The sequence below is a fragment of the Quercus lobata genome, unplaced genomic scaffold (genome assembly GCF_001633185.2).
Source record: "Quercus lobata isolate SW786 unplaced genomic scaffold, ValleyOak3.0 Primary Assembly Scq3eQI_1866, whole genome shotgun sequence".
NCBI lineage: Eukaryota > Viridiplantae > Streptophyta > Magnoliopsida > Fagales > Fagaceae > Quercus > Quercus lobata.
This window is the reverse complement of record NW_022154708.1, coordinates 245,184-263,415: the sequence shown is the minus strand read 5'-3', so window position 1 is coordinate 263,415 and position 18,232 is coordinate 245,184. Positions and strand designations below refer to the sequence as shown.

The following is an 18,232-nucleotide window of genomic DNA, read 5'->3' as shown; positions in this document are numbered from 1 at the left end:
AAAACAACCATATTCTTTTGCAAATCTATCGATGAAGCAACCAAACAAGAAATCAAGGAAGCCTTGGGTCTACAAGAAATTGTACATTTTGAACAATACCTCGGGCTGCCTTCCTTGGTGGGTAGGAGGAAGAAGGAAGGGTTTAATTTTATTAAAGAAAAAGTATGGTGAAAGTTGCAAGGATGGGAAGAAAAGCTCTTGTCTCAAGCCGGTTGTGAAGTACTCATAAAAGCTGTTATCCAAGCCATCCCTACATATGCTATGGGATGTTTCAAATTGCCATTGGGTCTATGCCATGAAATTGAAACCATGATCAAGAAATTTTGGTGGGGCCAAAGAGGGGATAAAAGAAAGATACATTGGTTGAAGTGGGATGAATTAACAAAATCAAAATTTGAGGGAGGAATGGGATTTAGAGACATTGCCATATTCAATGATTCCTTGTTGGCAAAACAAGCTTGGAGACTCTTGAAAAATCCCGAGTCTTTATTCTACAGAGTCTTCAAGGCTCACTTCTTTCCAAATTGTACAATCATGGAGGCGAAACACACAAGTGGTGGTTCACATGCTTGGAATAGTATATTGCATGGGAGGGATGTTTTACTTAGAGGTTGTCAATGGAGGATTGGGAATGGCAAGGAAGTGAGCATATGGCAACACCATTGGTTACGAAGAAAAAATCCACCACAAGTCCTTTCACCGATGGTGGAGTCATTAGCAGAGGCAAATGTGGCTTTATTAATTAATGAGTCTAGAAGGTAGTGGAACAATGAGATGATAGATGACATCTTCACCCCTGTGGAAGCTAATATGGTCAAAGCCATCCCACTCTCACAGTGTAAGGCAGAGGATACCCTGTTTTGGCCCTTCACAAACAATGGCATTTACAAGTCTAAATCCGGGTATAGATTCTTGAAAGCGGAAGAGCAAACCGAGTTGGATGAAGAGCAGAGGATAGAAGAAAAACATCTGTGGAGGAACTTTGGTCTATGCAAGTTCCTAACAAATTTAAAAATCTGGTGTGGAGGGCATGCCGCAACTCTCTGCCAACCAAAAAGAACCTGGTGCGTCGGACTGTCATTGACAATCCAATCTATGATCAGTGTAAACAGGTACCAGAATCATCACTCCATGCTCTATGGTCCTGTGGAGAATTAGATGTGGCTTAGGAGGATGACTCGCAGTGGCATTGTCGAAGAAACCGCACCTTTGTGGACTTTAAGGAACTTTTATCGTGGCTCATTACAAACCAGCAGGACCTGGAGCTATTCTCAACTTTGGCTTGGCTAATCTGGACTCAGAGGAAACAGGTACGCTTGAACAAACCCAGCATCAACTCTCATCAGCTTGCTGCATCGGCAAAAGATTTGGTTACCGAGTTTGCACAAATGATACCTCTGCCACCTTTTCCTTGCCTTGTAGCAGATTCCACTCAGACCAGGTGGCGTCCTCCAACACATGGAATGGAGAAAATCAATTGCGATGGGGCTACATTCAGAGATCAAAAAATGTTCGGTGTTGGTGTGGTGATCCGAGACGACAACGACATGGTTTTGGCGTCAATGTCCAAGCAATTTCCACAGCTGTACTGGGCTTTGGAGGTGGAGGCAATGGCTGCTTCAACAGCACTGTTGTTTGCATCTCAGCTGGGTTTTCATTGGGCTATCTTGGAGTCTGATTCACTCACGTTGGCTACGACACTGAGGAATAACTGCACCTTCCTTTCCCTGGATGGTTTGCTGATGGAGGATATTAAGTTTCATGCTACTTCTTTTATTCAATTACGCTACTCTCATGTAAGGAGAGAGGGTAATAAAGTTGCGCATAAGCTAGTTAGACACACTCTTTATATTTTAGATTTTTCGGTGTGGATGGAGAATTTTCCACCACTCTTATTTCCTATAGTCCTAGAGGACATTGCTGGATTTTCTTACTAAAGCTTGACGTATTTTTCTCTCAAAAAAATACTAAATAAATAATGAAACTCCACCATTATTTTGTTTCTTAGACTTTAGGCTTTAATTGTTTTTGTAAGCCCAAATTTGAGTTCCGGGCTAGACTCCCAAAACAAAGTCGAGTCTAGCAAGGCCACCCCACTAGCAGTTGACACGTGGTCCTGCACAAAACAACCTCAACAACGGGTTTGGTCCAAATGATGACTTCGTGAAATCAGATTTGTGTGTTCACGGAATTAAGTTCTATGGAGCAGGAATGATTGTGTTTGAATAAACTATGACAGAATCTCTCCCACCCCTAAATCAAACTAAATGAAGAAAATATTATGCGTAGTAATCAAGCATAAACAAACAAATCATTTTAGCTTAAATTTTGATAAGAACAATCACAGCCACAATATGAGATCAAAATCGAAATTAAAACAAATGCAATACGAAATCATTATGGAAGGTAACGTCAATCCAATTCGTAATGAACTTCAATTAGCTGAGCTTTGGTCAAATTGACATTCATACCAGAACGTCCTAATTCCATTGCCAAGTGACAGAGGACTCTAACTAGTAAAAAAGTAAACAAATTTTGGCCTTCTTGGGTTTTAGACTGATATCTAAAACTACATCATACTTCTGAATTTCCAAACTAAATTTAACTTGCATCTCCAGTAAGTCATGTGGGTCAGAGGAGGAGGTGTGTTAAGGGAGGTCCAGGCATATGAGAAAGATAGAGAAAAGAGGGAGAAAAAGTAGAGGACGGGGAGGGAGAAGATAAGAGAGGAAGTGTGTTTGGTAAGTGGTAACTATTTTTTTTTTTTTTTTAAGTCTTAAAAACTATTTTCTATTTTCTAAACCTAAAAACTTGTTTGGTAACTGAAAAAAAAAAAAAAAAAAGCTGTTTCCAAATCTCTTATAATAAATCCTTTATATATATATATATATATATATATTTTTTTTTTTTTCATTTTGTGTAATTGCCGATTTCTCTTTTGGGTATTCTACATTCTTATTATTTTATACTGGAGATCTTTCAATAGTAGTAATATTTTCACAGTTAATATTGTAAGTTGTATCTTGTATAGCTCTGTCTCTGGAGGTTTTTTCCCTTAACATTCTTAACATCTGAAGTATTCTTCATGATATGCAATGGAATGAGTTATAGCCACCACATTATTGAAGATGAATTTTCTGTGATAGAAAAAACTTCTGTTGTAAAAGGAAAAGAAAAATGAAGATGAAGCAAATATGAGATCCAGGAATAGTTGAACTAATTTATTTTTTAGCTTAGGAAGGTATAAAAGACTCACCTGACGTCCGAGTCAGAAGGGTTCCTGCCAACGTCATATCCCATTATTTTTGTCAGTGCCCTTCCCTGAGTTGGATAAATGGAATTGTCCAAAAGCCGTAGTTCCAATGCTGAAATGAAGGGTACCCCACGGCCCGTGTTTATTAGACATACGTCTATGTAATCCATCAAGGGAACATGGATAATGTCATAATGAACACCATATGGACCAGCATTTGTTAAATTCACTGTTTTCCATTCATTAACCCCAAGATGTAGGTCGAATACTGGTGTCTGGTTTTTACCATCGTAATTCCCATAAAAGAATCTTGCCCTGATCAAATAATTATTGTTTTTACCTTGCTCTGGTCTCAGGGTGTAACAATTCCTTGTTCCTTGGGGAAAACTTCTCAAGTTCTTAGCATGTTGTCGAATATTTCTGGGTGAATCAGGGGATACCGTCTTAACTATGCCAGTGTCTATCAATTCTTTATCTGATATGTAAGGGATTTTGGTTTGCTCATCAATGTAATCTTCATTGCTGCCACAATCAATGCTAATGAAACCTTGAAATTTTGAAAAAGAAAGAGGGAGTTAATTAGACATAAGCAATCTATATAGTCTCCACAAATAAGGTACCAATGAGTTTCAGAACACCCTATGTTTTTCAGTGATAAAATAAGTTTGGCGCCAAAATTCCTAGGACAAAAATTTTCAAATAGCTTAAGCTCCAAGCTTGGGTGAGTCAATGTTGTTGCAAGTTGCAACACCTACCTTTTTGTGGCCTTGTGAACTCCCATGCTAAGACAAAACTGTATATGTATGTGAAAGCCAAAACGTTGGTTTTGGTTTGTTTAAAGTTTCAGATTATTCAGATGTTAACCTTTTTTTTTATACCAAAATTGTAGTGTTTAGTGTTTTCTAATTAAAACCTACCAGCCTAGTACACAAGTGAATAGGAATTAATTATTCATTTGATAGAAGTCATAGAACAACTTCCTAAACCGCCACGTTGTGTTTAACAAATTTACACGGATTGAGCAACATAGTGACTCTCTAGTCAAAGAGACATACAATTGAATAGACAAGTTGTATTAAAGCTTGAGAAACATTAAAATGCTGAGGCAATAGGGACCAAGAAAAAAAACGATGAATGGAACATGCACATGGGCAGCGATACGAATGAAAATAATCAAAAGATAAGTGAATGAACCTCTGAAATAAATCTTAAGTGCACAATGCTGTGCTGTGCATAGGGGCCGTTGTATGCATGCTAACAAATTAACAAATAATAACATTAAAATATCCTAGATGACTTTAAAAACAGTTCTGAATATGGAAACACGTTTGAAAAAATTTGCTATTCAGAACATTTTGGAAATTGCAATGCTTTTCCAATAGACAAAAAAACGTTACAATATCGATTGTGCAATATCTTGAAAGAAACGTTTGTCTTGACAAGGTTTCTTACAAATGTCAAAAACATTGGCTTTGATAGTTAGGTACAATAATAAGTACGCATCTTCCTAGGGGAAAAAAAAAAGCTTTATCCCTCTTTTTTTTTTTTTTTTTTAAGTCCAGTTAATGAATACTTTTATGGCATTTGTTAATGGACAATTTAAAAAAAAATAATAATAATATCACTTTTATGGAAAATCTAAAAAGCTATTAAAAAAATCAATTATATTTTTCTTTTCCTATAAAAAAATTTCTAAAAATACTTCATAAACCAATACTCGGGCATCCATTAACTTCTCAAAAAATAAAAAAATAAAAAAATAAAAAACTTTAAAAAGAGCATGTGTGTGCCAACTTCAAAAGGTCTCTTGGAAGCAAGGTTGCTGTTATGAAACACATTTGGAACCTTTTGGCTAAAGTTGGTTCTCTTTGGGTTGCATTGGTCCATGTGGTTCTTTTGAAGGGTAAAGTACTTTTGGAATGTTAAAATTCCACAACAAAACACTTGGAGTTGGAGAAATTTGCTCAAATAAAGGAATGAGGCTAGGCAATTCTTTAAGTTTGAAGTAGGAGATGGTACTTAAAACATCATCCTTCGGCTGGATTGGTGGCATCTAGAGTGTGTTGACCAATGGGCAATGGGCTTGATCCCCAGCTTGATGAATTTTAAATAAAGTCTAAGAAATAAAATTTTAACCATAAAATGAATTCTCTATTTTAACTGAAATGGATAAAATCCTGTTCTCCCAATTTTCACAATGAATTCATGAAATTGAAATAAAAATATAGTAACAAGTCATTCTTGGAATTGGGCCATATGTTTGGGCCCGATAGGTACCCATGTTGACAGCCCAATATCAGGAAATCTTAACCCACTACAACCCTTCTCCAAAAGAACTAAAAGAAAATCCTGTATTCAAAATAAATCCTCACCAAAACTAAACTTGAAGATGCTAGAAAATTTTGTACACATAAACCTATACAAAAACTTTGATCGAAAAATAAGAAACAATCTCAAATTCCAGTCAAAGAAATAGAGAGAGATTGGAAGAATCGTGAGCCTTAGAAGAAAGAAGAAGAGGAAGAGGTGGTGAGAGTTTGGGTGAGAACTAAAAACATGGTCTCAGACTTTGTATTGTATCCCAGACTCGAATGTGCAACTTCTTCGCTCTGGTCAGGAAGTTTTTAGATGGCGTCATGGCGGAAATTCCATGTCTTTTTCTTTTTTTTTTTCCTTATAAAAAAATATTTTGATTAGGGAGTGTGTGATTGTGTGGATTTAGCTTTCTTAAAAAAGTATGACAAGACACCAATTTAGCTTAACTTGAACTGAGTAATGCTACACATACAAATTATTTTACAACATTTTTACAAACTACTGATATAGTTTTAGTATTTTTCAAATAATTATTAGTAAGCAAAAATATAAGAGTAATGCTAGAAATACAAATTATTTTACAAAAAATTTTACAAACTGCTAATGTAGTGAGTAATTATTGGTAAATGAAAAATTGAAATTAATGGTAGATCTAGATGAAAGCCAATAAGAAGTTAGCCACATCTACATTTTGTAAAAATGTTATAATATTACAAAATGTTATAAAATAGTTATAATGTTAGCCAGATTAGAACTAGTAAGAATTTGCCACGTTAATAGTTTGTAAAATAGTTTGTGACTGTACTGTAATATTACTCACTTGCACCTCTTGTTGTTTCTAAGAAAAAATTCAAGATTCAAATTCCCTAGCTTCAAATTATATATATATATATATATATAGTCTTTTATTTGAAGAAAACTTTTAAGTTTTATCCAGATCATTAAAAAAAAGAAAAAAGATAAGAAAAAGAAAAAAGAAAAGAAGTAATACTCACTTCTTTTACTTGACTTCCTTATTAAAGTTAATATACTTTTTTTTTGCTGAATTTATTAAAGTTAATATACTTAAAAACAAAAGATACTAACAGAATATGTACGACTTGTCATAAACCAGTTTAAAAATTCAAGTATTTAATTAACAATCACGTCCAAATCTGTTGGTAATATTCGCAAACACGGTTACATTCGCTTACTTGATATTGTATAAAAACTAGTTAGGGTAGCTCATGGAAGGTACGTGCTTACCATGGAAAAAAAGTATTAATTAAGGTTAATTCTAAATTTTATTTGTATCATAAAACAAAGATATGAATTATTTGATTTTTAAAGTATATAGAAATTTACATTAATCAAAAGAGACATTAATTTTAAGAATTTTGATAATTATATCATAAAAAGTTAATCTCATTCGCATAAAAATTTTGATCAACCACAAAGTTAGGGTAGCTATTTAACATATAAATATTTATTTAAGTATAATAGTTTTTTAGTACCTACTTGCTAAAGACAATATATCTACTCTCTAAAACTTCTAAGAATGATAACGAATATTATCATCTTTCAACAATAAACAACTGAGTTTTGCTAAGAAATTAAAAAAAAAAAAAAAAAAAAAAAAAAAAAACAAAATGCATGTGTTATCAAATTTTTCATTAGATAAATTATAAGTTTTGAAAATTTAAACCTAGAAAATCAACGTTCTTTAGATAATAAATAAAACACCTAATATCATCATTCTAACTTTCTAAGAATTTCTATCATTTAAAACTCAAAATATGTAAAGAAAATTTTTAGGATGTTAAAATTTAGTAAGAGTCATTTAGACATTACACAATAAAATATATTAATTAAGAATCATAAGCTTTCATTAGGGTTTAATTGAGAGAATAACAATATGATATATTTTCTTTTTTCCAAAATATTAAGGGAAAAATAGCTTGATTTTAAAGTTTAAGGAAGAATTGTAAACTACCCTAAACATAAATGATGAAAAATGTTTTTTTCCTAAGTTTTTGTTTTTGTGTGTAAAACTATGCATTTTTACTTAAAATAGTGTGTAAAGAAAAAAATATACAAAAAGTCAACCCAAGAAAATCGTATGTGAAATAGTAGATTTTGGCTCAATAAAGTTGATTAAACCAACAAAAAATTTCTAAAAACACAACAGAATGACGCAACATTTTCATAATACCTTTATAATTTTGTTATATTTTATTTTAACTTGTAAAGAATTGATAGTTCAGCAATTTTGAAAATATTGTGACGACATCAAGATGTTTTAACATTTTTCACACAAAAAAATGTTATGTCCATGACATTTTCACAACAAATCATAAGTAGTAGGCTACTACAAGTTGTTATTGGTGGGCAAAAAAGTAGTTTCATTGATAAGTTTAAATTAAACCAATAATAATTTACCATATTTAATTTGTTATGAAAGTGTTGTGAAAATTATTGTGGATATAGCACTTCTTTTTCACAATATTTTATTTTTAGCTGTAACTGATTCTAATATGATATTTTATTATTTTATTTTGACCTATAATGAATTAATATCTCAATAATTGTGAAAATATTGTGCCAGTTTGTGATGTTAATATTTTATTATAATGTGAAACAGCGTGAATTGGACAAACCAAAAATAATATAGCAAATATACTACAACTTTATGCATTCACAAAAAAAAAACAAAAACAAAAAGCGCGGCTATCCCATTCACTCTTTTTATATATAGAAATATACATTGCACTTACAATGTAAATTTTATATTATAAACACATAAAACATTGGCTACAAATGTAAGCTTACATTGTAAGCAGAAAGTAAACATATAAGAGCATCCACATCAATGGATGCAAAAATTTTGTATATTTACACATCTAAAACCTACTTTTTCTATTTTCCACTCTCATTTTTACAAAACACCCACATCAGTTTGTCTATTATACACATTTATTCAAATAAAATATTGTAAAACTTTTGTAAGTTGGGTTTCCTATGCAAAGCCAATCAATACCTCCGATCAACCCACCCATCAAAATATTCAACCCACCCATCAAAATCCCAGCCACCATCAACCCAATCAATACCCACAGATCAATACCCATCAAAACCCACCATCAACATGATCAATACCCAGTTACTGTCGCTTTTGCCAAACCCACACATCATGTCCCTGAGAGCTCTGCCACAGTGTCGTTTCTGGGTCTAATATGTTGTGGTTTGCCTGTTGAGATCGTATCGGCGATGAGTGAGATCGGTGAGATCGGTGGCCTAAGGTGAGATCGGTGGCCAGAGGTGAGATCAGTGAGATCGGTGGCCTGAGGTGAGATCGGTGGACTGATCGGTGGACTGAGGGAGAGATGAAACAAGAGAGAGGTGAGAGTGAGAATTTTCTGTTCGAGAGAGAGGTGAGGTGATAGGAGAGAGAAACAAATACTAAAATAATAGATACACGAGTTACAGTAACCGTGTAAATATACATGGTTACTATAGCTAATGTGTATATTTATACATTTTTACACCCATTGATGTGGGTGCTTTTTTGCTTAAAATGTGTAAAATGGGTATCTTTTTCTATTTTAGAAAATTATATAAGGGCTGATGTGGTTGCTCTAAAGATCCTTTAAAAGAAAAAAAAAACAAGCCTAAACCAAGTTGGTAAACTTGAAGGCAAAAAAATAAAAATAAAAAGGGAAAGAGGCAACTCACTAAACCAAAAATACTGTTCATGAGCTTATTAAATGTATATAATATTTGTCACTTTTTCTGTGTATACAATGTAAGCTTACATTACAAGTACAAAGTAAACATATAAAGATCCTTTAAAAAAAAAAAAAAAAAAAAGCTCTAACCAAGTTGGTGAACTTGAAGAAAAAGGGGGAGGGAGGGGGGGGGGGAAGATAAGTCACTAAACCAAAAATACTGTTCATAACACTACTCATGAGCCTATTCGCTCTTTTTATATATAGAAAAAAGAGCACAAATTGATGACTAAAAAAAAAAAAGCGATGAACAATACATATTGAACAAACTAAAAGTACTGTAGCTTTTACATATTCACCCAACAAGTGTCACAACATTTTCACAAAATATTTATTTTCAGTTGTGGTTGGTCACAGTTTCATATTTTATTATTTTATTTTGACTTATAAAAAATTGACACCTCAATAATTGTGAAAATATAGTGAAATTTATTGTATCAGTATAACAATATATATGGGTTCTTATAAATATTTTTAAAAAAAAGTACAAACAGAAGACTGGAAAAAAAAAAAAAAAAAAAAAAGCTCTAGTTACTGTAGCTACCGTGCCACTTGAACAAACCAAAGTGGCATTGTAATAACTGTTCATAACTTAAAATTAAAAAAAAAAAAAATTATATATATATATATATATATATAAAATCACTTAACCAAATGTGTACGGTAGGGGCATTGCCCTTTTTTTTTATATATATAATTAATAGAAATAGAAATAGAAAAAGGCAAAAAGACAAGCGGAGTCATTTATACTTGAGACTTTCAAGTCAACTTCAGGTTAAGAGGGAACAAAGCTCGAGTAAAAAAAGAACAAAGAACAAAAAAAAGAAGCGGAGTAATTTTGATCATAGGAATACAGTTTCTAAAAAGAACAAAGCTCGAGTAAAAAACAGAAGAAGGCTGTATTAACTATGAAAGCTAGCACAGCAAACTTCTCTACAACACATGAATTACTCGCTCCCTTGTACAAGAAATCATGCATAAATGCACAACAACTTGGCAAGCACCAAAGAAGAAGAAGAGAGAAATGTTGGTTGACCAAAATTCGAAGAAGTACTTACCGGGAATTTCATCAAGTTTTCTTCCAGCGCTCTGATTATTTCCTGCAGCTAGTCTTGAGTTGCCAACAAAAGTTATGGCTAAAACAAAGAGGAGCCGCGCTTTTAGATTTGATGCGCTATTCATTTTGGTGTTTCGCAGCAAACTTTTGTTCAGGCTAGTATTTGTTATATTAAGACGAGAGTGCGAGGCATATATATATGGAACTAGAAAATGACTTGCTCTCGTTTATTTGGAAGAGTGAGTATAAACATAAGACCGCATAGACATATATGAGCCCCACATGTCTCACCGTGTGAGAGAAGCGAAAATTTGACTCATTCTTTGTTATAAGTTAGCACTACTGTTAAGGGATAGAGTTTCCCTTCCAACTCACCACCTGGTAACTCAAAAGAGTATCTTAGTTTACTTTTAATCACATAAACTACTTAAATGGTTTTATAAGTCGCTATGTAATGGGTGTTTGGAGAAAAAAAATTTCCATTATTAAATAAAATTTTCATTTAATTTATTCTTGTTGTGGTAGGTAGGATGAGAAATTGAAACTTGTGACTCATTTCATGATAATTGCTCCTTACCATTAGGTCAAGAAATTAGTGAGGGTCTTTTCTTCTTCTTTTTTATTATTATTTTTTATTTTAATTTTTTATGTAGAGGTAATTTAAAGTAAGATCCCTTATTTGAAAATAATAAATCTTATCAATTTTTTAAATTAATTGAAACTCATGGCAGAAAACTTTACCTCTAGCCACATGACTTAACATTGATTCCTTATCTGTATTAATTTAATGATGTAACAAATTAAATCTTATTAAACTTTGAAATTTCAATAAGTAATAAATTAAACCTTTAGTCTATATTAAACTCTAAGACAATGCCATTCTACTAAAATGGATTGAAGTTAATTTGTTAATTTTTAAAGAATTGGGTTAAAATTAATTTTTCCCTTTATTTTTTTTTAAATATTAAGGAAAAAAAAAAAAAAAACCACCTTCAATTGTTTATATTTACTATAGAGCATGCCCAATTGTGAATCATTAATAAGGGATTAAGATCTAAAATTTTTAGGGTAGCTTTATTGGGGGATTTATAAAATCTTATATATTCATTTTCAAACAAGTAAAATAAATTTTCTATATCATCATAGTTTAAATAAATACCAAAATAGAGAATGTTAGCGTTTATCTAAATGTTGATGACTTGGTAAAATTTAATCAAGTCATTTCAGTATGGATGGAATAATGGAAAATTTTTGGGAATCCCATGGTGGAATTACCCTAAAAATTTAGAGGATTCGCTTTGTATTGATAGTAATTTTTTTTTTTTTTTGGTGAAAAAATAAACAAAACCCTCTTTTGGTTTTCCTATAAGGCTGCGTTTGAATCGGGTGAAAACCAATTTCAGAAATCAATTTCCGGAAAATGCATGCGTTTGGCTGTCACGGAAAACATTATTTTCCGGAAAATGACTTCCTGTTGACCGAAATTTTCACCTTTGACCACGGAAATCCATTTCAGTACCTATTTTCACTTCAAATGATTTCCGGAACTGGGGACGCGCAAGGGAGAACGAGAGAGCTCACAGACACGCCGTCAATCGTGAAGCTCCGATCGCGCCATCGAACCGAAGCACCGGTCCGATCGACAGCGCAATCGACGGCGCGCGAAGCACCGTTAGCGAGATTGCGCGATCTCGCGATCGACGGCGCGCGAATCACCCTTCGCAAGATCACAATCGATGCGAACGGTGCTTCGCGAGATCGCAATCTCGCGGAGCGTCGAGCGACGCTTCGCGAGATCGCGAACGGTGCTTCGCTCACCGTCGATCTCGCGAACGGTGCTTCGGCGCCGTCGATCTCGCGAACGGTGCTTCGCCGCCGTCGATCGCGCCGGTTCTTTTGGATTTTGTAAGTGTTTTTCTGGGTTTTGTCTTTTCCTTCTTCTTTTCCAAACACCAGAAAATATTTTTCGGAAAATTTTTTGAAATGCAACCAAACACACAGAAATATTTTCCTTTTCCGAAAATTAGCATTTCCGGAAAATATGTATTTTCCGGAAAACGTTTTACGGCAACCAAACACAGCCTAAAACACGAAACTCAATCCTTGATTTTTTGAGTATAACACCAAATCCCACAATGATATTTTTTTGTGTGTGTGTGTGTAAACGGCTCATTGTATAATATTGAACCCCTTTGGGCTTTAATTAGTGTAACACAAAGCCCCCGTGTGGTATTGTTTCCTATGAAAATATAACTCTAAATATAGACGTGTGTTATCATATGAGTAGTTCATCGTTTATTTTAATGGATGTTTAACGGTAAACATAAAACAACATTACATGGGTTAAGTTTTTCGTTTAAAACTTCGAAGAGTTTTTGTGTTTTAACAAGAAACCAATTGGGGGGGGGGGGGTTTGTGCATTTTTCTAATTTTTTGCTTTTTCCTTTTGTAAGAGTGCATTCCAATTCGTAACTCAACATTTATTATATATATATATATATATATATATATATATAATAACCTATGCAAATAAAGCAACCATGACTGTTAACAACACGTAAAAGAAATTGAACCAATTTTTCCTCCAAACACATTACATAGTGGTTCATAAAGACATCTGTGTATTTATATTATTTAAACAAGTCATATCATTATTAAGCATGTCATATAAGTACAAATGAATAATTTCTTAAGTCATTGTATGTAGTAATTAGAAGGAACTTTCCTCCTAACTAACTTCATCCAAAAGAAAATTATTACCCAACTATAAATCAAGCTTTTCTTTCTAGAGATGAATGTGAACATTTAGATTAATGTTATTTAAAGTTTGATTTGGTCAGTCCCTCGTGTATGGCATGGCAGACTGATACAATCTACCGAAAAAAATTTGAAGGTCAACTTTTGAAGAGTACTCCCAATAAAGTAGGTAGACCAAAATCAAAGCCAACCCTCACATAATAAGGGTGTGTTTGGATACCGTTTATTTTGCTAAAACTGAAAAATTATTACTGAAAATATTGTAAATAAAGATAAAAGTTAGTTGAAATAGTACAATGAGACTTTTAAATAGTGCCAAAAAATGCAGTGGAACCCATGAATAATAATAAAAATAAGCTGAATAGTGAAATAATTTTAATTTTTTATTTCAAATTCAAACGCACAAGTCATTTAGAATGTTACCTGTACATGATTTAGGTCATTGGCTGAAATGAAATGTAAGGCAAGTTCCGTGAACAGAACTTTGGGTGTGGACTTGAAAAAGACTTTTAACCCTTTCGGGTAAGTCAACAGTCAACACGACATATATGAAATTTTGAGCCCGTTTGTTTGGTTGTGCCGTTGTGGTCATATTGTCTACGCGTTTGTTTGACGAAAAACGTTTTCCCAATTGTTATTTTCTTTTCTTTTTTGGTTGACTCGTTTTGCTTGTGTTTTGGTTTGATTGCAATTTTGGAATAGGTTAAAAAAAATATTTTATGTTATTTGACTTGTAGGAAAAATGAAAATCTATAACATTTGTTGTAATTTCAATAATTATATGATTAAAAACTTTCATTTACAAAAGTATATGTCAAATATGAAAATATACCTCAAATTTGGGAATTTCGAAGCCTCAAATGGAAAAATATACCCCAAATTTGAAAAATATTAAAAAAAATCAGTGGGAAAGTTAATTTGAGAAAAAAAGAAAAGGTCATTTAGGAAAAAAAAAAAAAATCATCATTCAAAGTTAATCAATAATTTAATTGGTAATTAGAAGATATTAAGGTGGAAGGCTAAACTCATTAACTTGGATGGAAAAGTATGACATCATATAAAACTACCCAATTGTCCCTCTTTTCAATCCCTTAAAAATAAAGAAAAAATTACACTTTATCATTTTAAACTATATTATTGATTACACTTTGCACCCTAAACTTTGGATTTACATCAAAGTTAATGGCAAACTTAATGTCAAAGTACAAAGTGTAACAAGAATCATAACTTAGGATGCAAAACGTGCATTCGAAAAGTTTAAGATACAAAGTGTAACACCCTAACCTAATTTCATAATTAATTTATGGGTTTATATGCATCTTAATTACTTTTAAGTGCATGAAGCTTTGATATTGTGATATTGTAGAACATATATGCTCTTTTAATGTGATGGATATAACTTTATCAAGGTAAGGATATATATATATATATATATATGTATGTATATGCAAAGTGATATTATTTTTGTAGAAAAGTGTGAGTGTGAATGTAAGAAATTATTTTTGTAGAAAAGTGAGTGTGAATGCAAGAAAGTTGAAAAAGTGGGGAAAAAGGGGGTGTGATTTTTCTTCTCTAGCCTTACACGTATCCCACCCTAATAGTCCATATCTCTTATCTTCTTTTGTGCCCCAAAAGTCTTCTCCTTATCTCATCTTCTTGACTGCACCAAACAGAAAGTCCAGCCCTCTTTCTCTACTCCTTTTTCTTTGTTTTTGTTTTTCTTCTCTCTTTGCTCTTACACGGCAGCCTTCCCTCTCTCACCAAAACAAAATATCCCTCTCTAAAGAAGAAATTAAAGGGTTAACACTAAAATTTCATTTTCAAATTGTTGGGGGTAAGTAATCAAAACTTCATTTGTTTATTTCTACTTCTTTATCCTCTATCCTAATTTTAGAGGCTGAACTATGATTCTGTTTTAGTGATTGAAATTTTGATGACATTTTGATCAATTGAATGTTTATAAACATATTTTAATATGTATAGTATGAGTATAAAAATACCCAAATGAAATTAAGGCCTATTGCTATTTTTTGATGATTTTGTAAGAATATGTACTGAAGCTGTCTCTGTGACAGATTTGATGTTTACAACAAGAAAAATATGTATTAAATCATATTTTGTGAATTAGGATGCTAGGAGTAGTTTTTATGAATTCTAAGACACACATGGTTGTTATGGAAGTGGTCTCACATCATTTGGATGAACATAAAAATAATGGTTTAATTTGTAAGTTGCAAGAAATTCTGTCAGGACAGATTTGAGTATGCTGTCTTGCGTGATTTTTAATAAATCATGGGTTTATTATTTGACTCTGAAATTGTTATAGTATATACTAGACATACAGGGGAGTAGTTATGTAAAATTTCATGATAATTGGATGTGTTTGGATAGCCCATTTGTATTTTACAAATGGAGCATACGCTGCTGAAATGAGCAGTGAACAACATATGCTACACCTGAATTTGTGGATTTAATTCTCAAGTTAGGTTGTATTTTTTGAGCTATAATTTAATATGCTCATCCTTTGGTATGTTTGGAGCATATATAAATTTTATGGATTGGTTTCTCTATGGTTTGGGTGCATAATGTGTTTGATGATTGTATCACATGCTTTGGGGAACTTTATGTGATAGGAATTAAGATTTTCTTGAGTTTGAGAGCTAGGTTGTGATTGAAGTATAAGTTTATATATTAGGAAGAGTTTGTCCGTAATAAGTTTTGGTTTTTCATTTAGGTGGCAAGAACGAGAACACGGACACTTGAGCTCCTCTTGTACAATTTCTCGCGCCTTTTGTTTTCAGGTAAGAGATTTATGACATGTGCTTTTGATAAGTATAAAGATTATTTCAAAAACTATTATGCATTAAAACTTTTTGATTAGAGATATTACATGTAAGCATGATTTAAGCAAAATATATGTTCATGAGTTGTTCAATCTTGTATGATAATTTTAGCATGTTAATGCTAGTACCTATATCACGAACATAATATTTCATAATGTAGTGGATATGCTACTATTATGAAATAATTATGTAAAAGCATAGTTATCAAAAAAATATAGCATTCGGGTTATTCCATTGTTATGTTTTGAACTCAGCCAGTAGGGGTTAATTATTGGCTTTCCATGGAAAATGTTATTTGTTTGGCCATTTAAAGTAGAGGAAATGAGGTTGCCCGTAACTCTAGGCCATTTAAGGTAGAGGAAATGGGTTGCCCGTAACTCTAATCTGAACAAGACCTTCTCCCCAATATGTACGGACGGTGGTGAGGAATAAAACCTTGAGGAGATGTGCCATCGGGTCTCTTAAAGAGGACAATATCATGCACACGAGGTCACCCAAATGTAATGAGACCTTCTCTGTACAGACTTATCAGATATGGATTAACCAATATGTTATGAATAACTATATTATGTTATTGACCATGAAAGAATGATTTTGTTTAAATGCATTATGAAAAGTTAAAAGCTCTTATGAAAAGAAGAAGTATGATGAAGCATTTTATAATTTTTTTTTTAAAAGATAAAGTTACTGAATTATGTTTATGTTCCTTATTATGTCCTTTTATTATTATATGAAAGGAAAATGAAGTATTTTCATCTAAAGGCTCGTAAGTTATCTTAAGGACCATATGAACAGTATGAAGGCTATTTTATCGAAGCTGGCATATCCATAAAATATTTGATTTATATGCATTCTTATTAAAGGCCCATGGAGCTTTAAAAACTTACTGGGCTTCGCAACTTATCCTATTATATTTCAATGCACAGGTTCTTCCTAGAAGCAGCGAGAGTATTAGAGGTGGCAAGGATTCTGTGTTTTCTCGTTTGTTAAAATGTAGAGTTTTGTTGTATAGCTGTTAGCTCTTTTGTTGTATAGAAGGAATCAAGATGTACTTGATCCTTTGAGCACAAATGTAATTCAGTATCTTAGTTTGTTTTGAACCCCAGTTGTATGTCTTTGGGGTTAGGTTTGTAATAAAAGTTTTGCTAAATGTTTAGCTATGTAATATTTACACGAATACCTTAAGTTTCAGCCAGGTGGTAATTTTCCAAGTTCAAAGGAAATCAAATTTCAAGGTTTCTATCATTTTTGTATATTATGACTTTTATGCAAGAAAATAAGCAGGAAGTCAAGAAACAATTCTTGATAAGTACCTTCAGTTTAGGTTGGTTCGTGTTAGTATTGAGGTAAACTTGATATTAACATGCCGATCATGCTCTAAACTTTAAAGTACAGGTTTAGGTCATGACACAAAGTGTAATTTAAGGTATAGTTTAAGGTAGTAAAGTGTAATTTTCCCAAAACATGCCATATGATAGCATTTGGATAATTGGGGAGGTAGGGAGACAGAAGATTGTGAAGGAGTATAGTCATCTGGATGCATGTGAGGAAGGGATGGACACGTGGATGTTTCATCAGGAACTAAACCACATCTAAAACGTAGTTGAAGAAGATTTTCATATTATATAGTCTCTAAGTGAAAACCCATTAGAATGGATTTTACAATTGGAAGACGTCTATAACTGTTTATTTTAGACCCTTATTAAAACTTTTATTAACTAGTTTTAAAGTCAAGTTGTCAATTAGATCAATTATGAATTATGAAAGTTCAAAAACGTGTATAAACCCCTTTGAACGTTTAGACTCCCAAATTACAACTTAACTGAAAGTTCAAAAAACGTGTAAAAACACCTTTGAACGTTTAGACCCCCAAATTACAACTTAATCAATTCAAGCAATATGTCAAACAACTAGTGTACGGAAACTTAACATATGCTATCATACGAAATTGATTAAATACTATCTAAGCCATAACAGAATAAAATCCACAGCAGATAAATAAAAGGCAAAGATAGAGAGGAAGGAAGATGCAAACACAAAGACAACACGCGATGTGTTATCGAAGAGGAAACCGAAACCCTCGGCGAAAAACCTCTCCGCCGCCCTCCAAGCGGTAATCAATCCACTAGAAAATATAGTTGGGATACAAGGACAGCAATAGACCCTCCAAGCCTAATCTACCCAGTGCACCTAAGCCCTCCAAGCTTCTTGCTCCAACGAGGTTGCGCCGAACCTTTTTCTT

General features: G+C 32.8%; 1 protein-coding gene and 1 long non-coding RNA gene across 2 annotated transcripts; one reads left to right on the top strand and one right to left on the bottom strand.

The window, feature by feature from the left end:
• Positions 1-3,252: 3,252 nt before the first annotated feature.
• Positions 3,253-4,034, bottom strand: LOC115972992 (putative leucine-rich repeat receptor-like protein kinase At2g19210). The gene is made up of 2 exons (XM_031093204.1): positions 4,009-4,034; positions 3,253-3,775 (listed from the first exon to the last, which is right to left on the bottom strand). The coding sequence occupies exons 1-2, from the start codon at positions 4,032-4,034 to the stop codon at positions 3,253-3,255; spliced, it is 549 nt and encodes a 182-aa protein (XP_030949064.1).
• Positions 4,035-14,740: 10,706 nt separating this feature from the next.
• On the top strand, positions 14,741-17,235 carry LOC115972985. Its single transcript, XR_004087583.1, has 3 exons — positions 14,741-14,981; positions 15,882-15,948; positions 16,917-17,235. It is a non-coding gene; the product is annotated as an uncharacterized LOC115972985 (long non-coding RNA).
• Positions 17,236-18,232: the final 997 nt, after the last annotated feature.